Below are 19,050 nucleotides of genomic sequence, written 5' to 3'. Positions count from 1 at the left end.
TACAGATTTGTAATTGACTGCTTATTTATATTTTTCAGAATTATGGAACTGTTAACGATAAACAGCGTTACTCAGTGTTTGAAAATGCCTTTGCTCTCTGCCAAGCATTTTATTTCTGTGGCTCAATGGCTTAGTGGGCAATTGCTAAATCAAAGGCCAGGGATTTGATCCCTAATATGTCGTAGAATTTTTTATCGCTTTTATGGGTTGTGGGAGTGAATTTTTAAAGTGGAGAATGCCAAGGTGTTGCATGGTTTGGAAACACAAACTCTAAATCCCATACCACTTGGTGCACAAGTTGGTTTAAAGGTCAGAGGAAATCAAGGACGTAGCACCTACATTAGGACCATACTGAGTTAAACAGTGTGGTGTTCAAACAACGTTTGAGTTGATATGAGCTTTTCATTTACTGACTGAGTCTTACAGTTGTGCATTTCATCCTTTTTTGTGCCATCGATAGAGTACATTGAAGATCACTTCTTCCTTCTAATAATTTATTCATAACGGTCATTTTTGCTTATATAATGAGCTACCACACAATATTGTACCATGTGATACCAAAGAATTAAAAAATGCAAAATGTCTTAAATTACTGATTTCAATGTCTCTGAAGTTGCTAATTATTCTTACAGCAAATGAACTAAAATGTTTTAGCAGGTGTACTGTATGTTTTCCACATTAGGTTTTCATCAATATGCACTCCAAAAACTTTGAACTTTTTCATTATTCCTTGTTGCTCCAGTACATTAACAGAAGTGTGGTGGTATTGATTGTGCAAAACTGGATGAGATTTGCAAAGCTAACCCATTTTTGCAAAACCGAACAACTTTAACAAAATGTTGATGCTTTGTTATTTACCTTGACATCAGTATTGTTATATACAAAAAGGACTAATTTTGTTGCCTATTTCAAATAAAATACTAGAACAAGGACAGTAGTGGATCCATAAGAGAGCACTGTGAAATCTCCATTATAACTTCTCCCTGTTAATGTCCTGTGGTATTCCCTTTAACTATTTGAAGTGAATTTTGTTACTTTGGGTATCCTGTTTTTTGAATAGCAATTGAACCTTGCATGTGCTAAACTACACATTCCATGGAAGTGAATAAAATGATAAGATTACCAGAATCATATGATTTTGGTAAGTCACATATAATTTGAACTGGCAATACTTTCTCATTTAAAAATGTTATAATGTGCTCACTGAATGTGCTAGTTGTCTTGGTAGAGCAATTGCTTTGAAATTAAAATTGAAATTTTCTGTTTATTTCTTCATTGCAGTCATCGGTGGCAACCCTTGATTGAGATACTCACAAAAAATTTTGTATTATGATGTGAGATGAGATTAACTGGTGAAATCTGTGGAGTCATACTCCCTCTTTTTGTATCTAGTACTCCATACACCACCCTTGGTACACAACTCATCATCAAACAAAATTAATGTAGATTGTGCATAGAAATATAACACATTTAGAAATAACACAGAATTCACTCAGTATGTTTGCAGAAGGATGGTAGTTAAAATCCCTATCCAGTCATCCAGTTTCATGTAATTTTTTTCCCCTAAATTGCTTAATGCAAACACTGGGATGGCCTCTTCGAAAAGGACAAAACCAAGGTTCCTCCACATCCTTCCCAAATCTACATCTACACTCTGGGAACTACCATGAAGTGCATAGCAGAGGGTAGATCCCATTGTACCTGTTATTAGGGTTTCTTCTCATTCCATTCATGTGTGGAGTGTGGGAAGAATGAGTGTTTAAGTGCCTCTGTGCATACTGTAATTATTCTAATCTTACCCTCATGATTCTTATGCGAGCAGCTTGTAGGTGGTTGTAGTGTGCTCCTAGAGTCACCATGTGAAGTTGGTTCTTGAAACTTTGGTAACAGAATTTCTCAGGATAGTTTATGCCTTCTTCAAGAGTCTGCCACTTCAGTTCCTTCCGTATATCTGCGACACTCTGGCATGGATTCAACAAATCTGTGACCATTCTTGCTGCTCTTCTCTGTATACATTCAATATCCCCTGCTAGTCCTATTTGGTATGGGTTGCACACACTTGAGCAGTATTCTAGGATGGGTCGCATGAGTGATTTGTAAACAATCTTCTGTGTAGACTGATTGCACTTCCCCAGTATTCTACCAATATCTACCACCTGCTTAACCCATGACTGAACCTATGTTGTCATTCTATTTCATATCCCTACGAAGCGTTCCATCCAGGTATTTGTATGAGTTGTCTGATTCCAACAGTGACTCAGTGAATATTATAGTCTTAGGATACAATTTTTTTTTAAGTGCATAGTTTTACATTTCTCAACACTGAGAGCAAGATGCTAATCTTGGCACCATTTTGAAGTCTTATCAAGATCTTACTGAACATTTATGCAGCTTCTTTCAGATGGTCTTCATTGCAGATAACTGCATCATCTGCAAAAAGCCTGACGTTACTATTAATATTCTCTGCAAGGTCATTAATATAAAACATGAACCTCAAGGCTCCCAACACACTTCCCAGTGGTACACCCAAAGTTACTTCTACATCTGACAGTGACTCTCTATCCAAGAAAACATGCTGCGTTCTCCATACTAAAAAATCCTCAATCCAGTCACAGATTTCTCTTGATACCTCATGTGGTCATACTTTTGATAATAAGTGTAAGTGCGGTACTCAGTCAAATGTTTTTCAGAAATCAAGAAATACTGCACCTGCCCGATTCCCTTGATACAAAGCTTTCAGTATGTCATGTGAGAATAGTGCAACTTCGGTTTTACATGATCCATGTTTTTGGAATCCATGCTGGTTGGCATTGAGGAAGTCATTCCGTTCGAAATACCTCGGAATATATTCTAAGATTTTACAACAAACTGATGACAAGGATATTGGATGGTAGTTTTGTGGGTCACTCCTACTACCCTTCTTGTAGACGGGTGTGACCTGTGCTTTCCTCCAATTATTGGGCATAATTTTTTGTTTTAGGGATCTATGATAGACTATAGTTAAAATATGGACTAACTCAGCTGCAAATTCAGTATAGAATCTGACAGGAATTCCATCAGGCCCTGGAGCTTTTTTCAGTTTTAACGATTTTAGCTGTTTCTCAACACCACTGGCACTAATACTTATTTCAGTCTTCTTTTCGGTGGCATGAAGATGAAAGTGGGGTAATTCTCCTTGGTTTTCCTTTGTAAAGGAACATTTTAAAATGGAGCATTTCAGCTTTTGCTTTGCTGCCCTCAATTTCGGTTCCTTTCCCCTTTGCTAGGAACTGGACATTAACTTTGACGTCACCAACAGTTTTTACATATGACCAGAATTATTTTAATTTTGTGAAAGATTATTTGAAAATATTCTGCTGTGGCAATCATTGAAGGATTCACACATCTCTTGTGACAGTGAAACACATTTCATTCTGCTTCTCTTTATCTATAGCCCTGCACTTTGTTTTACAACTATTGTGCAGTAATCTCTGTTTTGTGGTAGATTTTAATTTCTTGTCTATTGTAACACCACCTCCATTTCCCATTTGCATATCCTTTCGGTATACACTTAAATTTTACCCAAAAATGTCACTGCTATCAATTTCAGATTTCAACCAGCTCTCTGTACCTAGTATTATGCTCTCACCTATGGGATGCATTTCTTTTGACCTTAACACTGATACTTCTGGGTTTCATACAACTGTTGTTATCTGGATTGAATGGAGAATCGCCTAATCTAAAAAGCCCTTTAGTGCATCCCACACACAGTCAGTTTACCTGTGATGATCTGTGGTGATTAGAGGGAGCCTACAGTTCTCAACCCAATGGCGCTAGTCCAGGGACTTGCAGCTTAGCTTGTCACAGAATGTTCGAAATCTCGAGGTCAGTCCTTCCACTCAAATCAGAACAAAAGGGCCACGATCAGTTCTGTGGGCAATGCTGCAAATTGTTAGTGTCATTGAAATCAGAGTATCAACTCTGTCTCTGGTGACCTCGTCATTAATAAGATGTTGTGTTGAACTGTTATCTTCCTTACTTTTTCTTGATAGTACACTCCGTAATGACATGCATATGTGATTTTTGATTACATTTATACAATACAGTATTGAGTTGCGTATTGAGAGTACAAAGGCAGTTACATGCACAGAGAGTGGCCAGAATCTGAGGTCCACCAATTTCAGTGAACTTCAACATACTAGTCAGAGGGCACTTGAAAGTAATTCCTGTGAGAGAGGAAAAAGAGAGAGAAATCATCGAATCAGATGATCCAGCATCTGCTTTGGCCCAGATGGAATTAATGCAACATTCAAAAATAAGAAAATTTTGTTAATATGTATCTGTCCCACAACCTAGTAGCTTCAATGAAGTTGAATAATAAATGATTCCAATCAATTGCAGATAATTTGAGAAGGAAAATCCTTGCTAACTGGCATGGTGGCCAAGTGATACAAGGCCTGATTTCAGATGACAGTGAACGCTTTAGTTTGAATCCCTTTCTGAAAATTTCTGCTCCTTGGCAGGAGAATGAAAGCAGTCTCAAAAGCTATGTCTAGGGTTATTCAAAAAGATGTATCAGATTAAATTAATTTTTATGTAGTGGAATATGTGTTGGATGTGAATAATCTATGGAAACAGCAACTTGTAAAGTTTGCTAACAAAGCCATAAATGTTTAATGGTGTCACCCTCCTGCTGCATGGGAAACACTGATTAATAGTCAGACTCATCCCACATATGGAACATCATTGCTACAGCTGTGATATGGTTCTGCATGTCAGCCAGAGGTGTTGAGGTTGTATGTAGAGTTTCTTTTGCAAAGTCCACAGGCAAAACTCATGATGTGAGATGAGGACGACTTGGTGGCCACAATGTAAGAACCAAGTTTTCTTTTCCTGTACTTGTTTCTGTAGTTGAGAAGGGGATTGATTAAAAAATGTTTTGGACATCAAGGTGTCCTTGGGTCAGAGTTCTATTCTGTTGAAAAATGAAGTCTTGTGAGACTTCAATAGATTGAGGAAAAAATCATTGTTCCAGTATATTCAGATATAAACCAGTTGCCCATAAACTTTTTGTGAAAGGCACAAAACATATTTAGCACTGCCGAGTCTCTCATGTTGCAACATTTCATCGGGATTGGCAGATTCCAAATGTGAACATCATATCTATTCGCCTCTCCACTAGGATTGTGTTCCTTCGCTCCTAGAAATTAAGTGTGAGAGAAACATTTCTTACAGTATTGCCACAAAAATCAATAGACTTTTCTGTCTTATTCAGTAATAACCTGCATAAGTTGTCAGCAGTAGGGCCTGTATGGCAAAAAGTGTCTCAATACTTGCCATACTGTTGGTTGAGGGATTTTTAGTTCTTTACAAGCTCTATTTGTTTGACTTACTTGGACTATGCTCAAAACTTTCTTCAATGCATCTCATGTTCTCATTCAACATGTGGTCGGCCCATACTTTGTTCTTTGCAGAGACACAGTTTGTTGAAATTGTTTAAAACAATGGCTTATACTTATCCTAGTTGATGGTTCATTGCGGAATTGGAGACGTAATGTATGTCCTTCAACCTACAATTCGCATTCGGGAGGACGACGGTTCAATCCCGTCTCCGGCCATCCTGATTTAGGTTTTCCGTGATTTCCCTAAATCGTTTCAGGCAAATGCCGGGATGGTTCCTTTGAAAGGGCACGGCCGATTTCCTTCCCAATCCTTCCCTAACCCGAGCTTGCGCTCCGTCTCTAATGACCTCGTTGTCGACGGGACGTTAAACACTAACCACCATCAACCTACAATTTTTTGAAAATGCTGTTGTAGTGACCTAAACTGTTTCCGAGGAGGTACTTTCAAATGTTCTCTGACTAATATGCTACAACTCACTAAAATCAATGGTCCAGCCTCTTTTTATATGTTTACATGCTGTAAGGGACGATCACAAAGTTTCTGTTTGAGGGTGTTGTTACAGTGTTGTAGCGTAACTCCGTAGCAGGTATATAAGCACTGGTGTGTAGGCAAGGGATTAGTATTTCATTCATATCTTTCTGACATGCATGTGGTAAATGTGGCAGTGTGAACTATGGCAATGTTATTACCAAATGTGTTCAGACAGGACCAATGTGCTGTTGTTATTTTCTTGGCATTTGAAGGGAAAACACTGGTAGACATCCATCGGAGAATGAAGGATGTGTGTGGGGCAGCATGTCTCTTAAAAACAATTGTTGTGGAAAGGTGTGCCAAGGGGTGCTGCTGCTTCGTGATAATGCATGTCCCCATATTGTAAATGGTGTAAGACAGAAGTTACGCCAACTCAACTGGGAGACATTTGAGCACCAACACTGCAGTCCTAATCTCACCCTATGTGATTATCATGCTTTCAGTCCCTTGAAAAACGCTTTGAAGGATCAACAATTCATGTCAGACAAGGATGTGCAGCAGGCAATTACAGACCTCTTCATGCAACAGGACACATTGTTTTACCAAATAGGTTTGTTCAATGTGATGTGTTGGTGGAGTGACTATCTCAGTGCTTATGATGATTTTGCCTGGTTGGCATACCAATTCTGGACTGTATGTCCTTCAAACAGAAACTTTTTGATCACTCAATATATTATAAATTTGTACAATGTATATGTGCATAGTTTCTGTGTAATAAGCTGGACATACACCAAGGAGATTGGATTCCTAGTTTACTCAGTTGACAGATTAGTTCTTTATTATTGTGTTCGAAGAAATTGAAGAAATGTATGATGAAATAAAAGAAATTATTCAGATAGTGAAGGGAGACGAAAATTTAATAGTCATGGGTGACTGGAATTCGTCAGTAGGAAAAGGGAGAGAAGGAAACATAGTAGGTGAATATGGATTGGGGGGAAGAAATGAAAGAGGAAGCCGCCTGGTAGAATTTTGCACAGAGCACAAATTAATCATAGCTAACACGTGGTTTAAGAATCACGATAGAAGGTTGTATACATGGAAGAACCCTGGAGATACTAAAAGGTATCAGATAGATTATATAATGGTAAGACAGAGATTTAGGAACCAGGTTTTAAATTGTAAGACATTTCCAGGGGCAGATGTGGACTCTGACCACAATCTATTGGTTATGACCTGTAGATTAAAACTGAAGAAACTGCAAAAAGGTGGGAATTTAAGGAGATGGGACCTGGATAAACTGAAAGAACCAGAGGTTGTACAGAGTTTCAGGGAGAGCATAAGGGAACAATTGACAGGAATGGGGGAAAGAAATACAGTAGAAGAAGAATGGGTAACTTTGAGGGATAAAATAGTGAAGGCAGCAGAGGATCAAATAGGTAAAAAAACGAGGGCTAGTAGAAACCCTTGGGTAACAGAAGAAATATTGAATTTAATTGATGAAAGGAGAAAATATAAAAATACAGTAAATGAAGCAGGCAGAAAGGAATACAAACTTCTCAAAAATGAGATCGACAGGAAGTGCAAAATGGCTAAGCAGGGATGGCTAGAGGACAGATGTAAGGATGTAGAGGCTTATCTCATTAGGGGTAAGATAGATACTGCCTACAGGAAAATTAAAGAGACCTTTGGAGATAAGAGAACCACTTGTATGAACATCAAGAGCTCAGATGGAAACCCAGTTCTAAGCAAAGAAGGGAAAGCAGAAAGGTGGAAGGAGTATATAGAGGGTCTATACAAGGGCGATGTACTTGAGGACAATATTATGGAAATGGAAGAGGATGTAGATGAAGATGAAGTGGGAGATACGATACTGCGTGAAGAGTTTGACAGAGCACTGAAAGACCTAAGTCGAAACAAGGCCCCGGGAGTAGACAACATTCCATTAGAACTACTGATGGCCTTGGGAGAACCAGTCATGACAAAACTCTACCATCTGGTGAGCAAGATGTATGAAACAGGCGAAATACCCACAGACTTCAAGAAGAATATAATAATTCCAATCCCAAAGAAAGTAGGTGTTGACAGATGTGAAAATTACCGAACTATCAGTTTAATAAGTCACAGCTGCAAAATACTAACGCGAATTCTTTACAGACGAATGGAAAAACTGGTAGAAGCCGACCTCGGGGAAGATCAGTTTGGATTCCGTAGAAATGTTGGAACACGTGAGGCAATACTAACCTTACGACTTATCTTAGAAGAAAGATTAAGAAAAGGCAAACCTACGTTTCTAGCATTTGTAGACTTAGAGAAAGCTTTTGACAATGTTAACTGGAATACTCTCTTTCAAATTCTGAAGGTGGCAGGGGTAAAATACAGGGAGCAAAAGGCTATTTACAATTTGTACAGAAACCAGATGGCAGTTATAAGAGTCGAGGGGCATGAAAGGGAAGCAGTGGTTGGGAAAGGAGTGAGACAGGGTTGTAGCCTCTCCCCGATGTTATTCAATCTGTATATTGAGCAAGCAGTAAAGGAAACAAAAGAAAAATTCGGAGTAGGTATTAAAATTCATGGAGAAGAAGTAAAAACTTTGAGGTTCGCCGATGACATTGTAATTCTGTCCGAGACAGCAAAGGACTTGGAAGAGCAGTTGAACGGAATGGACAGTGTCTTGAAAGGAGGGTATAAGATGAACATCAACAAAAGCAAAACGAGGATAATGGAATGTAGTCAAATTAAATCGGGTGATGCTGAGGGGATTAGATTAGGAAATGAGACACTTAAAGTAGTAAAGGAGTTTTGCTATTTAGGGAGTAAAATAACTGATGATGGTCGAAGTAGAGAGGATATAAAATGTAGACTGGCAATGGCAAGGAAATCGTTTCTGAAGAAGAGAAATTTGTTAACATCGAGTATAGATTTAAGTGTCAGGAAGTCGTTTCTGAAAGTATTTGTATGGAGTGTAGCCATGTATGGAAGTGAAACATGGACGATAACTAGTTTGGACAAGAAGAGAATAGAAGCTTTCGAAATGTGGTGCTACAGAAGAATGCTGAAGATAAGGTGGGTAGATCACGTAACTAATGAAGAGGTATTGAATAGGATTGGGGAGAAGAGATGTTTGTGGCACAACTTGACTAGAAGAAGGGATCGGTTGGTAGGACATGTTTTGAGGCATCAAGGAATCACAAATTTAGCATTGGAGGGCAGCGTGGAGGGTAAAAATCGTAGAGGGAGACCAAGAGATGAATACACTAAGCAGATTCAGAAGGATGTAGGTTGTAGTAAGTACTGGGAGATGAAGAAGCTTGCACAGGATAGAGTAGCATGGAGAGCTGCATCAAACCAGTCTCAGGACTGAAGACCTTAACAACAACAACATTTGAAACATGTGAAGACATTTAGTTCACCATTGCAGTCACATTTGGGATTGTTTACAACATCAACTGTGAAGAGATGAGCTGGGAAAATGTTGCAGTTGAATCTAGTTCTTGTTATGCTTGTGGTGAGACATCTGCAGATCTTGCGGTTGTTGATCCCAGGTTTTAGAGGTACTACTGGCTGGACAGTGTTACACCACTTTTCTTTGATAGTTCTAGAGTATTTCCAAGTTTCTCTCCAATGTTATCAACCTGTGTTTTTTTGCTCAAGATTCAAGATAAGACTATCGTTATATTTCAGAGATTTTGTGTAGTTAAAGCACTGTTTACCAAATTGTTCACTTATTTCTTAAAAACTATTCCTGTGTAAGCTGAAATCATTAGTCATATTTATTTATCTACATTTACTTTTCACTGTGCCATGCATGATATCTACTAAACAACTATTATTTTTACTATTCCTGTTTGGATTTTCTAGTGACTGTGGACACTCTTTGAATTGGTTATGATTAACAGTTTTATATATTGAACCCTGGAAACTGAAAGTTGTAATATCAACTATATTAGGAAACTGATAGAGTGCTACTCACACATTGAGTTGCAGACAGGCACAACAAAATTACTGTTACACATTTAGCTTTCGGCCAAAGCCTTCTATAAAAAAAAGTACACACACACATTCAGACAAGCGAGCACAACTCATGCACACATGACCGCTCTCTCTGGTGGCTCCGACCAAAAAAATCTGTCATATTGAATGAAAGCAGAAGTCTGGAGTGCGGCGGGGAATGGGGAGTGGTACAGTGGGGTACAGGTATTGGGACAGAAGAACACTGTCTAGCAGTGTGCGCAGGGTATAGATGGTAGCTTGACAAGACTACCAGGCACAGCATTGGGAGACTGAGGGGGCAGGGAGTTGGGACATTGTCAGGGGGCAGGGAAGGATAGAAGACCGGCACGTGCATTGGCAGAGGGCAACACACAGTGAAAGTAAGGGGAAGTGAATAGGGAGGAGTTGATGGGACAGAGGGGGCAGAAACTATTGAGTGGAGGGTGTGGGGGCAGTAGGTCACCATAGGTTGAGGCCAGGATAATTTCGGGAGAGGAGAATGTATTGTAAGGATAACTCCTATCTGTGCAGTTCAGAAAAGCTGGTGGTGGAGGGGAGGATCCAGATGGTCTGGGTTTGAGATATTGTGTATGTATCCTGAAAAATCATCATTTCTCTTGTGATGATAGACTCTACTGTGGATATGGTTGGATTAATTGGAGATAATGAATTGTGCAATCAGTGACATCCTGAGGGTTGTTTTTCTTCAGTTATCTGTGTAAATTTTAATATAGATTGCTGATATGCTTTTAATCCAATCTCTTACTGAATAATTACAATGTTAATATCTTTCAGTTTTAAGCTGCCATGAAGTACTTTTGGCTGCATCAAAAGGAAAAGTCAGCTGACAGAAGTACTAAATTTTGAGGCAAAATTGCTGGCCAGTACTTAACTTGAGTAGCTGAAATATTAAGTAGTTTTGACAAAACTAAAATTATGTGACACTATGTTAGCTTTCAGAACTATTACTCCCTTCTTCGTGGAGGAGAGAGGGATAAGTAGAGGAAGGTGAAGGTGAAAGAGGAAGGGCAGGTCGATCCTACCTGTAGTGAAGTGGTCAGCAATTTTGTATTGTAATTATATACAGTCCTTTTATCGTATTTAATTGGTAACTCTATGGCTGCTCAAAAGGAATTCCACTAGTATATTTACAAACTATCTGTATGTGTAGCTTTATAAGCTGTGGGGACATGATTGACATCGATGCAAATGGATCGCATTGTTCTGAGGTATGTTATTAGACATTGGAATCAACATCTGTCCAGTTTTAAATGTCTTTTTGGAATCACTATCTTAATAAAGCAGCTATAAGCTACAATTGATTGTATCAGAGTTGTGTACAAAGTTAAGAATACTGGACAGAGCTCCTCTCCAGGTGCCAGCTATTGATCTTATTATGTTAAATGACTTCTTTTGGCTTTGTTTGTGATACAGGGTTGTTCTAAATGATGACCAATTTTCAAAAATTCATAGTATTCATGTACATATCCAAAATGAACAAGCTTTATACAAATGAAAAGAGGAAGTGTACTAATGAAAAGAGGAAGTTTCAAAGTTTTTGGCGAGCGAGCTGTGATGGTTTCAGAAGCGGCCGGTTATGTAAAGTAAGCTGTTTATGTCTTGCCTGTACTGACCACTGTGAATGATCTGCGGAACTGGATCACTGCTGCCATGCACCCAGTAACAGCAGATACACTTTTACATGTGTGTGGGACAAGTTTGGCTACCACATCAATGTTTGCTGTGCAGCCAACAGTGGCCACATAGAACATTCATAATGTTTATCACATTTTTAATTATTAAATAATTATTAAGAACTAATTAATTAGAAAGTGTTACAAATAGTTAAATTTATTAAATTGATATCAAACATTATGAAAAAAGCTTTGAAACTTCCTCTTTTCATTAGTGTAAAGCTTGTTCATTTTGAATCCGTATTTGAATAAATCCGTAGATTTGAAAATGGGTCCATCATTTGGAATAAGCCTGTATATTCAGTTAAGCTGATACATGTAGACAGCATTTCAGAAACTACCTGAGAAATTAACTTTTGTCTTTATTGAGAAAGATTAACTGAGGTGATAATTAACTCTTTGCTGATCCCTTGTGCACACACATTAAATTGTGGCACAATAGATAACTTTTGCATGAAAAAGTTTAGCAAACGTGTTTACACTGCCGAATTTTGAAAGCAATTGTAATTACTTGGAACATAATGAATGTAAAAATGGGATAACAAGAAAATAAGTTTAAGAAAGGCAGAATATGCTGCTGTGTAAGCATATTACACATATTAACTTTATTTAAGGAATGTGTGACTTATTTCTCCATTAAAAACTACAGAAATCTTTCTATCAAAAGACTGCACTCAACACTTATCTATTTAAATCATTATCTAACATTTGTAACATTTTTACTATCTTCTGTAAAAAAAAACTGTTGTTAGTCACTCATTCAGCATCATGTTTAGGATAACTAATTCTTTCATTTTTTTTCCTTTTATTCTAGGCAACAGAGATAGAGAAAGCTAGGGCAGTTGCCTTCCGTGCCCTGAAAACTATTTCGTTTCGTGAAGAGCAAGAGAAACTGAATGTGTGGGTAGCGTTGCTCAATTTAGAAAACTTATATGGCACAAAGGTGAGGAAAGCTATATTGATAGACAGGCCTGGTGACAAGATTTTTATGTAAAGAGCTTATAAAGTTTGTTTCACATTTGACATCCATTTTAAAAGTTTTCACCATTCCATTTCTTATAAAACAATTGCAGTGAAATCAGTCATAAGTTTGACCAAATATCAACTTTTAGTGTGTAGTAGTACATTCAATTTTTCTTTTTGAAACTATCAATAAAATATTTGTTCCAAGTTGCACAATAAGAATTAATGAAAAAATTGACAAGACTTCACTCATTAAGTGTGTGTTCATAATTTTAGTTTCTATTTTGCACTGTTTTAAACTGAAAGCAGATGTAATGTCATAGCAATACATAATGTATCTGAAATAGTAGCCATGGTGAAATCAACATATACGAGCCATTCCATGAAAAGTTAGGAGCTTTAATATTGATTTTATATTTTCGTAATTGGACCTTGATAGTTCAATAGTATCAAGTAGACCAATTACAGGAGTCGTCTCCAATTTGAGTAGAATTTTGCACAGATTTATCCATTAGAATAAAACTAGTCTGTGCAAAATTTGATCTCAAGATACCAGCTAATCCAAGGTTTAAAGATCTTTTCAGTGTAAACTTTCAAAATATTGTTTGAGTTCTTCAACAGTTTTTGGCCACCTTTAACGTTTATAAAAGTGGAAACTAGTAGTAATGTAAGTGGCACTTGGTATAGGGACAGGTGTGTGTGTGTGTGTGTGTGTGTGTGTGTGTGTGTGTGTGTGTGTGTCCAGCTGGAGAAAGGATTACTCTGAAAGCTAGCATGGTATCTATCTTTTTTTGTGTGTGGCTGTTGACAATTCGATGCTTGTGCTTTTCGGTGAGTCGTCTCCTTTATTCCTACTTTTGTACATTAAGGCACAGTGAGTGTCCTTGAGTAGAAGTTTTATATTAATAACATGCCACCCAAATTTTTTTAACAAATTTTTGCTGTCATTTTGCTAAAGAATATCATCTACCGTATTTACTCGAATCTAAGCCGCACTTTTTTTCCAGTTTTTGTAATCCAAAAAACCGTCTGCGGCTTAGAATCGAGTGCAAAGTAAGCGGAATTTCTGAAAATTGTTGGTAGGTGCCGCCACAACTAACTTCTGCCGTCGAATATATAAAGCGCTATACAGGCATGCTTTGCGGACACAAAGATAAATACTGGCGTCAAAACCTCTGAGTCAGTAAATAAATTTAAAAAAAGGTGGAAGACGAGCTTTTTTCTCTGCCCCAAGTTTCGACCACTGCATTTTCTTACATTATCCAACGAAATAAATACAAATTCCATATTGTTCATCTTCGAATGTAGCAGCATTTCAATGTACTATGAAAATCCGACTGGCAAGACTGTTTGGGATGTTTGTCAATATGGCCAACTCTACGTTCAGAATTTTTTCCTACCTGTGAGAAGAGATGGTTGCTAATAGGAACATTTATGAATTGTGAATCATATGCAGTATTCTCTTCACCATAAGAATAATACGAATATTAACATTTTGCCATGTATTCTTTCGTTTTTGCTGCTATCTCGTTTAAATCCTGTCTGCCTAATAAACTACGAAACTAGTGTGAGACAACAGCAAACACGGAAGAATATACATATCATGTCATGTTTATATTCGTATTATTCTTATGCCTAATAGTGATATAGTCAGAAATGAAGCACAGCAATTGACTAGATTTTTAAATCTAAGATGACTCTAATTTCTGTGCAGAATATAATGTACAAAAGAGGCGTCTGCAAAGTTTTTCAAACGGCGAAAAATTTTAGCTAAACTCTCGTTCAGAACATCTATCAAACGCAGTCTATTACTTGGTTCTTGTTGATCATTATCAAAGAAATCAGCAGTGTAAGTAATAACAAAGAGCAGTCTCTTGCCATTGTTTCGCTAATGAGACAATTCCTCTCTGTTTTTTAAAACTGTAAGCGGCGGTAGCGCGCACAAAAGCAAGCCATGCCGCGAGCGGCGACAGATCGTAAACACACATTATCAGAATGCGACAAACAATGCATGACACAGTACAATAACGCATTTTCAGCTTAGAGTGACGTAAACACCTAGAACAAAGAGAACAGCACTTATCAGATCAAAGAAAAATAAGCAATCGATTCAAACCAGACAAAGCACGTGAAAAAGGAAGGGTAACCGTATAAATACGGACGGAGCACCTGATGCATAGCAATGGCTACCTGGTAAAGCTTAACTGCTAAGCTTACGACTCGAACCAAACTACTGTAGCTGTATCATCATTCATTCGACCTAAATTGTGTCTCATATTACAATGGACCAACTTTGTTTCGATTTGGAGGTGCAGCCTAAAACTTTTCTCTCCCTTGAATTTAGAGTCTCAAATTTCAGGTGCGGCTTCAATTCGGGAAATTTTTTTTTCCTTGATTTCGAGTCTCATTTTTCAGGTGCGGCTTAGATTCGAGTAAATACGGTATTTATTTTTATTTTGTTAGAAAGTGCAGGTGTTTCATACTAGAAAAGGTTTTGTTAGTTTTGGGAAACCTCGAGATGAGGCTTATGAAATGATCTTGAAAATACTACTATCAGAAATTAAGAAACTGTTGTTACATTTATTGTTTGATAGATTTTCATTATTTTTTAGGTGCTGTAATTTTGCATATTTCACAAGAGTTTTACTTTTTATCTATATTTGATCATAAACCAGTGGTGGCTGTTGTGTAAGAGCGCAAGAGCAGGTGAACACCCTAACTTTTGACAACTTGTGGATTTATTAGTTATTTTTCGTTGGTGAGTGTTAAACATAACATAGATGCTGAAATCTGAAAGACAAAGTACCTAAATCTACTGCGTTACTGCTCCTCTAGGCACTGTAAAACTTGGCAACAGGGTCGCAAGAACATTTTCAGTTGTGCATCTTTTAAGGAGCTTTTGTGCATGCACAATTCGTGTAACCTAATTGTCTTAAGTGCCAAATACATATGGATTTAATTAACAATTTGCATGATTCACGATATGCATAGCAAGACCCTGCCACTCAACTAGAAGTTTATGTCAGTGGCACTGGATGGCAGCACACTGCAGCAGACTTTAATCTCCAATCCTCTGCATAAATCCTGCTAGATGATAGCTCACTCCTCAGATATGCTAATTCACTTAGTTCATACTGTAGTAAAATCAGATTGGATGTCAGTGTAAGTTAAAGTTATACTGACAGTTTCTGAATGAGTTTTATTATATTAAGTTATGAATTTTATCATACAGTAATCCATTTGAGGCGCTGACAATGAAACTCCCCATCACACTCTCCTCTGCTTTTGTGGTAAGAGGGCCCAGTGGACAGCCCGTCAAAACTTGAACACAGATCAAGCGTGAACTGTGAAAAAAAGAAAAGAAAAGAAAAGAAAAGGAAAGGAAAACAGAAACACTGAACGGTCCATGGAAAAGGAAGTGCAATAAAGCTGAAAGATCGATGGTCTTGTGGTGAAGCAGTCGCAGTGTTGGACTAACAAGCAAGCAAGCGGTGTTCAAACCTCTCACTCATGCGCCGATTTCCCCCCCCCCCCCCCCCCCTGTATTAAAATTTGTGCCTCTGTCATGGTGTAATGTCAGTGTGCAAAAGTAATGTGTGAGGAAAGGGCCTGTAATGGCAGTTGATTGTGCACAACTACTCTATTAGCAGCCGAAAGGAAGTGGCTTTCGAATGGGAACTGCAAATGTTTGATGGCAAAGCGGCAAGTCAACCAAATCCTCCACTGGTAAACACCTCTGGTTTGTAATACACAGCATTAGTGTCAGTATGTGTATCATATGAAAAATATGACAGAAATCTCTTGCTGATGCATGTAAGTTGTACGCCAGGTAATGGAGTGAGATATGCTTCCTTTCCTGATTTAGGTGTTCGTATGAATGTGAATGTGATCACTCCCAAGGAAATGATGAAAACATAGTAGTTCATCACTTAAACTGCAACAAATGAATGTAACAGTTTCACAATTGCACAGTTTCTGTGTGCTCTGTCAAAACATATGTTTTTGTTGTTTTTGAAGTTGCATTCCATTTTGGAAATTCTGGCTCTTGAATTACTTTCTTGTAACATAATTCACACCCATTTACTTGTTGTTTTCGTTTCTGTGAGATGTCTATGTGGTATCTCAGCTGCTTTCACTGTTCATCACGTTTACTTGAGACAGTAATGTATTCTTACCACATGACTCATATTCTGTAACCAGTGTATAGTATGACAGCTGCCAAGACCACAGAAAGAGAACAAACATTTCAGTGACCGGACGGACAGTTCATAATGTTGGGGGAAAAGAATAAAATAAAGAAATGGCATGAGAGAGATTTGAACATGGCTTGTGCCCTTCACAGTCCAATGTGGCCACCCTTTTTTTAAATGTCTTTTTGTTATTTATTGCTCGTTGCATTTGTGTTGAGGGCAGACGTCCGACGACACACTTTCAAGTTCATTGTTGATCCATTTGCTCAGTTTTTTTTTATTACACAGGGCAACTAACCCTATGACTGAACATGCTGAGCTACTATGCCGTTTTTACAGTTCAGTATACTTTCTTCCCATTTTCATGCTTGGTCTGCGTTCAGTTTTTGACGGGCTATTGACTGGGCCATCTTACCACTAAATTTTGTTGGGAGTGCGATGGGTTGTTTCCCTTGTGAGAATCATAACGATCTAAAGCACTCACCATTGAACGTGAAGCTGTAGATTTATTCATGCTTCTAAAATATGTTGATCTTATGGTGACTCAGGTTTATCTGAGCTGTATCCCCACATTGCATGTATGAAAATTCATGAGAAGCTATTTCAGTGGTTTCTCTATATTCACTTAAATGGGGGATTGACGGCAGTGTGCTTTAGTCCTTCCCACCTCATTTGTATTCCAATTAAGTGACCATATTGGCAGACATTACAACTTGAGTTTCATCATTTCCGCAAATGGCACTTTGTGTTTGGAGTTGGTTGTTTACGGGGTGGGAATTGGCTTTTGTATAGAGTGTAAATATGAACTATGTTGAATCTATTTTAAATGCTAACAGAAAAGTAAAGCTGTGAGGACAGGTCATGAGTCCTGCTTGGGTAACTCAGTTGGTAGAGCACCTGAACGCAAAAGGCAAAGATCCCGAGTTCGAGTCTCAGTGTGGCACACAGCTTCAGCTTTAACGCGCCAGGAAGTTTCATATCAGCGCACACTCCGCTGCAGAGTGAAAATCTCATTCTGGGAACAGAAAAGTAAATTACCAGGGAAAGTTTGCCACAAAGGAGCTAGGACCTCTGAGAACAGATCCTTTTATTAAGAAAGTAAAGAAATCAAATAAGCATGACTACAGGCGAACATTTAACAAGGAAGTGTACAGTTAGCACAAGTTGTTGTGTGGGTGCAGCATAAGAATATCTGATTTTCAGCCCAGAAGTAAATTCGTGAACTAATACATCCTCAAGGGATCTTGTACATTTGTCCAAAAAATAGAAAAGCACAAAAACTCCCACTTACGCATAAATGTGAAAGGGAGAGTTGCGAAAGCTTACACATAATTTCGTTATTGCCGTAAGCTGTACTTAATTATATACAAAACAACAAAATCCACAAAACAATTCTTTCTTTTGTCAGATACGTTATACATTTTATAATCAGAGAGATTAGAGGCCACACAGAGGCATACCGACAATGCTTCTTTCCACAAACAATACGAGACTGGAATAGAAGGGAGAACCGATAGAGGTACTCAAAGTACCCTCCGCCACACACCGTCAAGTGGCTTGCGGAGTATGGATGTAGATGTAGATTATTATTGGCAGTGGCTGTAGCTGTATAAATTTGTTTATAAGTGTAACTGTTATACAGCAGATGCTATTAATTTCACATTCCCAAATGTATCTAAATCTAAAAATTTGTGAACACCCAGAATATATACCTGTGAGCTGCTACTGATCATAACCAGGAAATTATGAAACAAAGGAAATTCAGGATTGAAATAATTAAAAGGGATAGTAAATATATGGTAGAATAAAGTTCACAAGAAACTTACTGTTCTGTTATGCTCCTAATAGGCTTCAGTTGCCGATGCTGGTAAAAAAATGAGAACTGCAGAAAGAATCAATTCAGGCTATGGCAAGTCATGGCCATTCTCCTCTAAAATGTCAAAAAATCTCCAAACTAGATGCACAAGATTTGTCAAGAACAAACTGAATTGTTATTGTTGGTTTTAATATTTTATAAACTGCGGCTTCTGATACATTTAAGCTAGATACATTTGTATAACAAAATTCTGATGGTTATCAAACCTCATTGTGGCCTACTGAAAGAGTTGAAGCAAAAATGGCGAATTTTCTTTTCCTTTTTTTTTCTTTTTTCTTTTCTTTTCTTCTCTCTCCCTCCCTCCCTCCCTCCCTCCCCCTCTCTCCTTTCCCCCCCCCCCCCCATATTTGCAAATGTTGAAACTTGCTCCATAATGTTGATCGACACCACTGGTGGCTTCTGAATTTACATTTTCTAGCAAAATTTTCAAAACAACTAGAACATGCTAATAATAGGTGGTTATATTAACAGTACCTGGTGGCAA

At 37.9% G+C, this 19,050-nt stretch overlaps 1 protein-coding gene across 1 annotated transcript in view; it reads left to right on the top strand.

Moving 5' to 3' along the window:
* LOC126253037 (protein RRP5 homolog) overlaps positions 1-19,050 on the top strand; it is a 172,494-nt gene that overhangs the window by 128,642 nt on the left and 24,802 nt on the right. The window contains exon 19 of the mRNA XM_049954106.1: positions 12,352-12,480. Coding sequence (XP_049810063.1) covers positions 12,352-12,480 — 129 coding nt within the window. The remainder of the gene's footprint in view (positions 1-12,351; positions 12,481-19,050) is intronic.

This window comes from Schistocerca nitens, chromosome 4 (assembly GCF_023898315.1).
Source record: "Schistocerca nitens isolate TAMUIC-IGC-003100 chromosome 4, iqSchNite1.1, whole genome shotgun sequence".
NCBI lineage: Eukaryota > Metazoa > Arthropoda > Insecta > Orthoptera > Acrididae > Schistocerca > Schistocerca nitens.
Note: the sequence above shows the minus strand (reverse complement) of the source record. Positions and strands in the feature narration are given on the sequence as shown.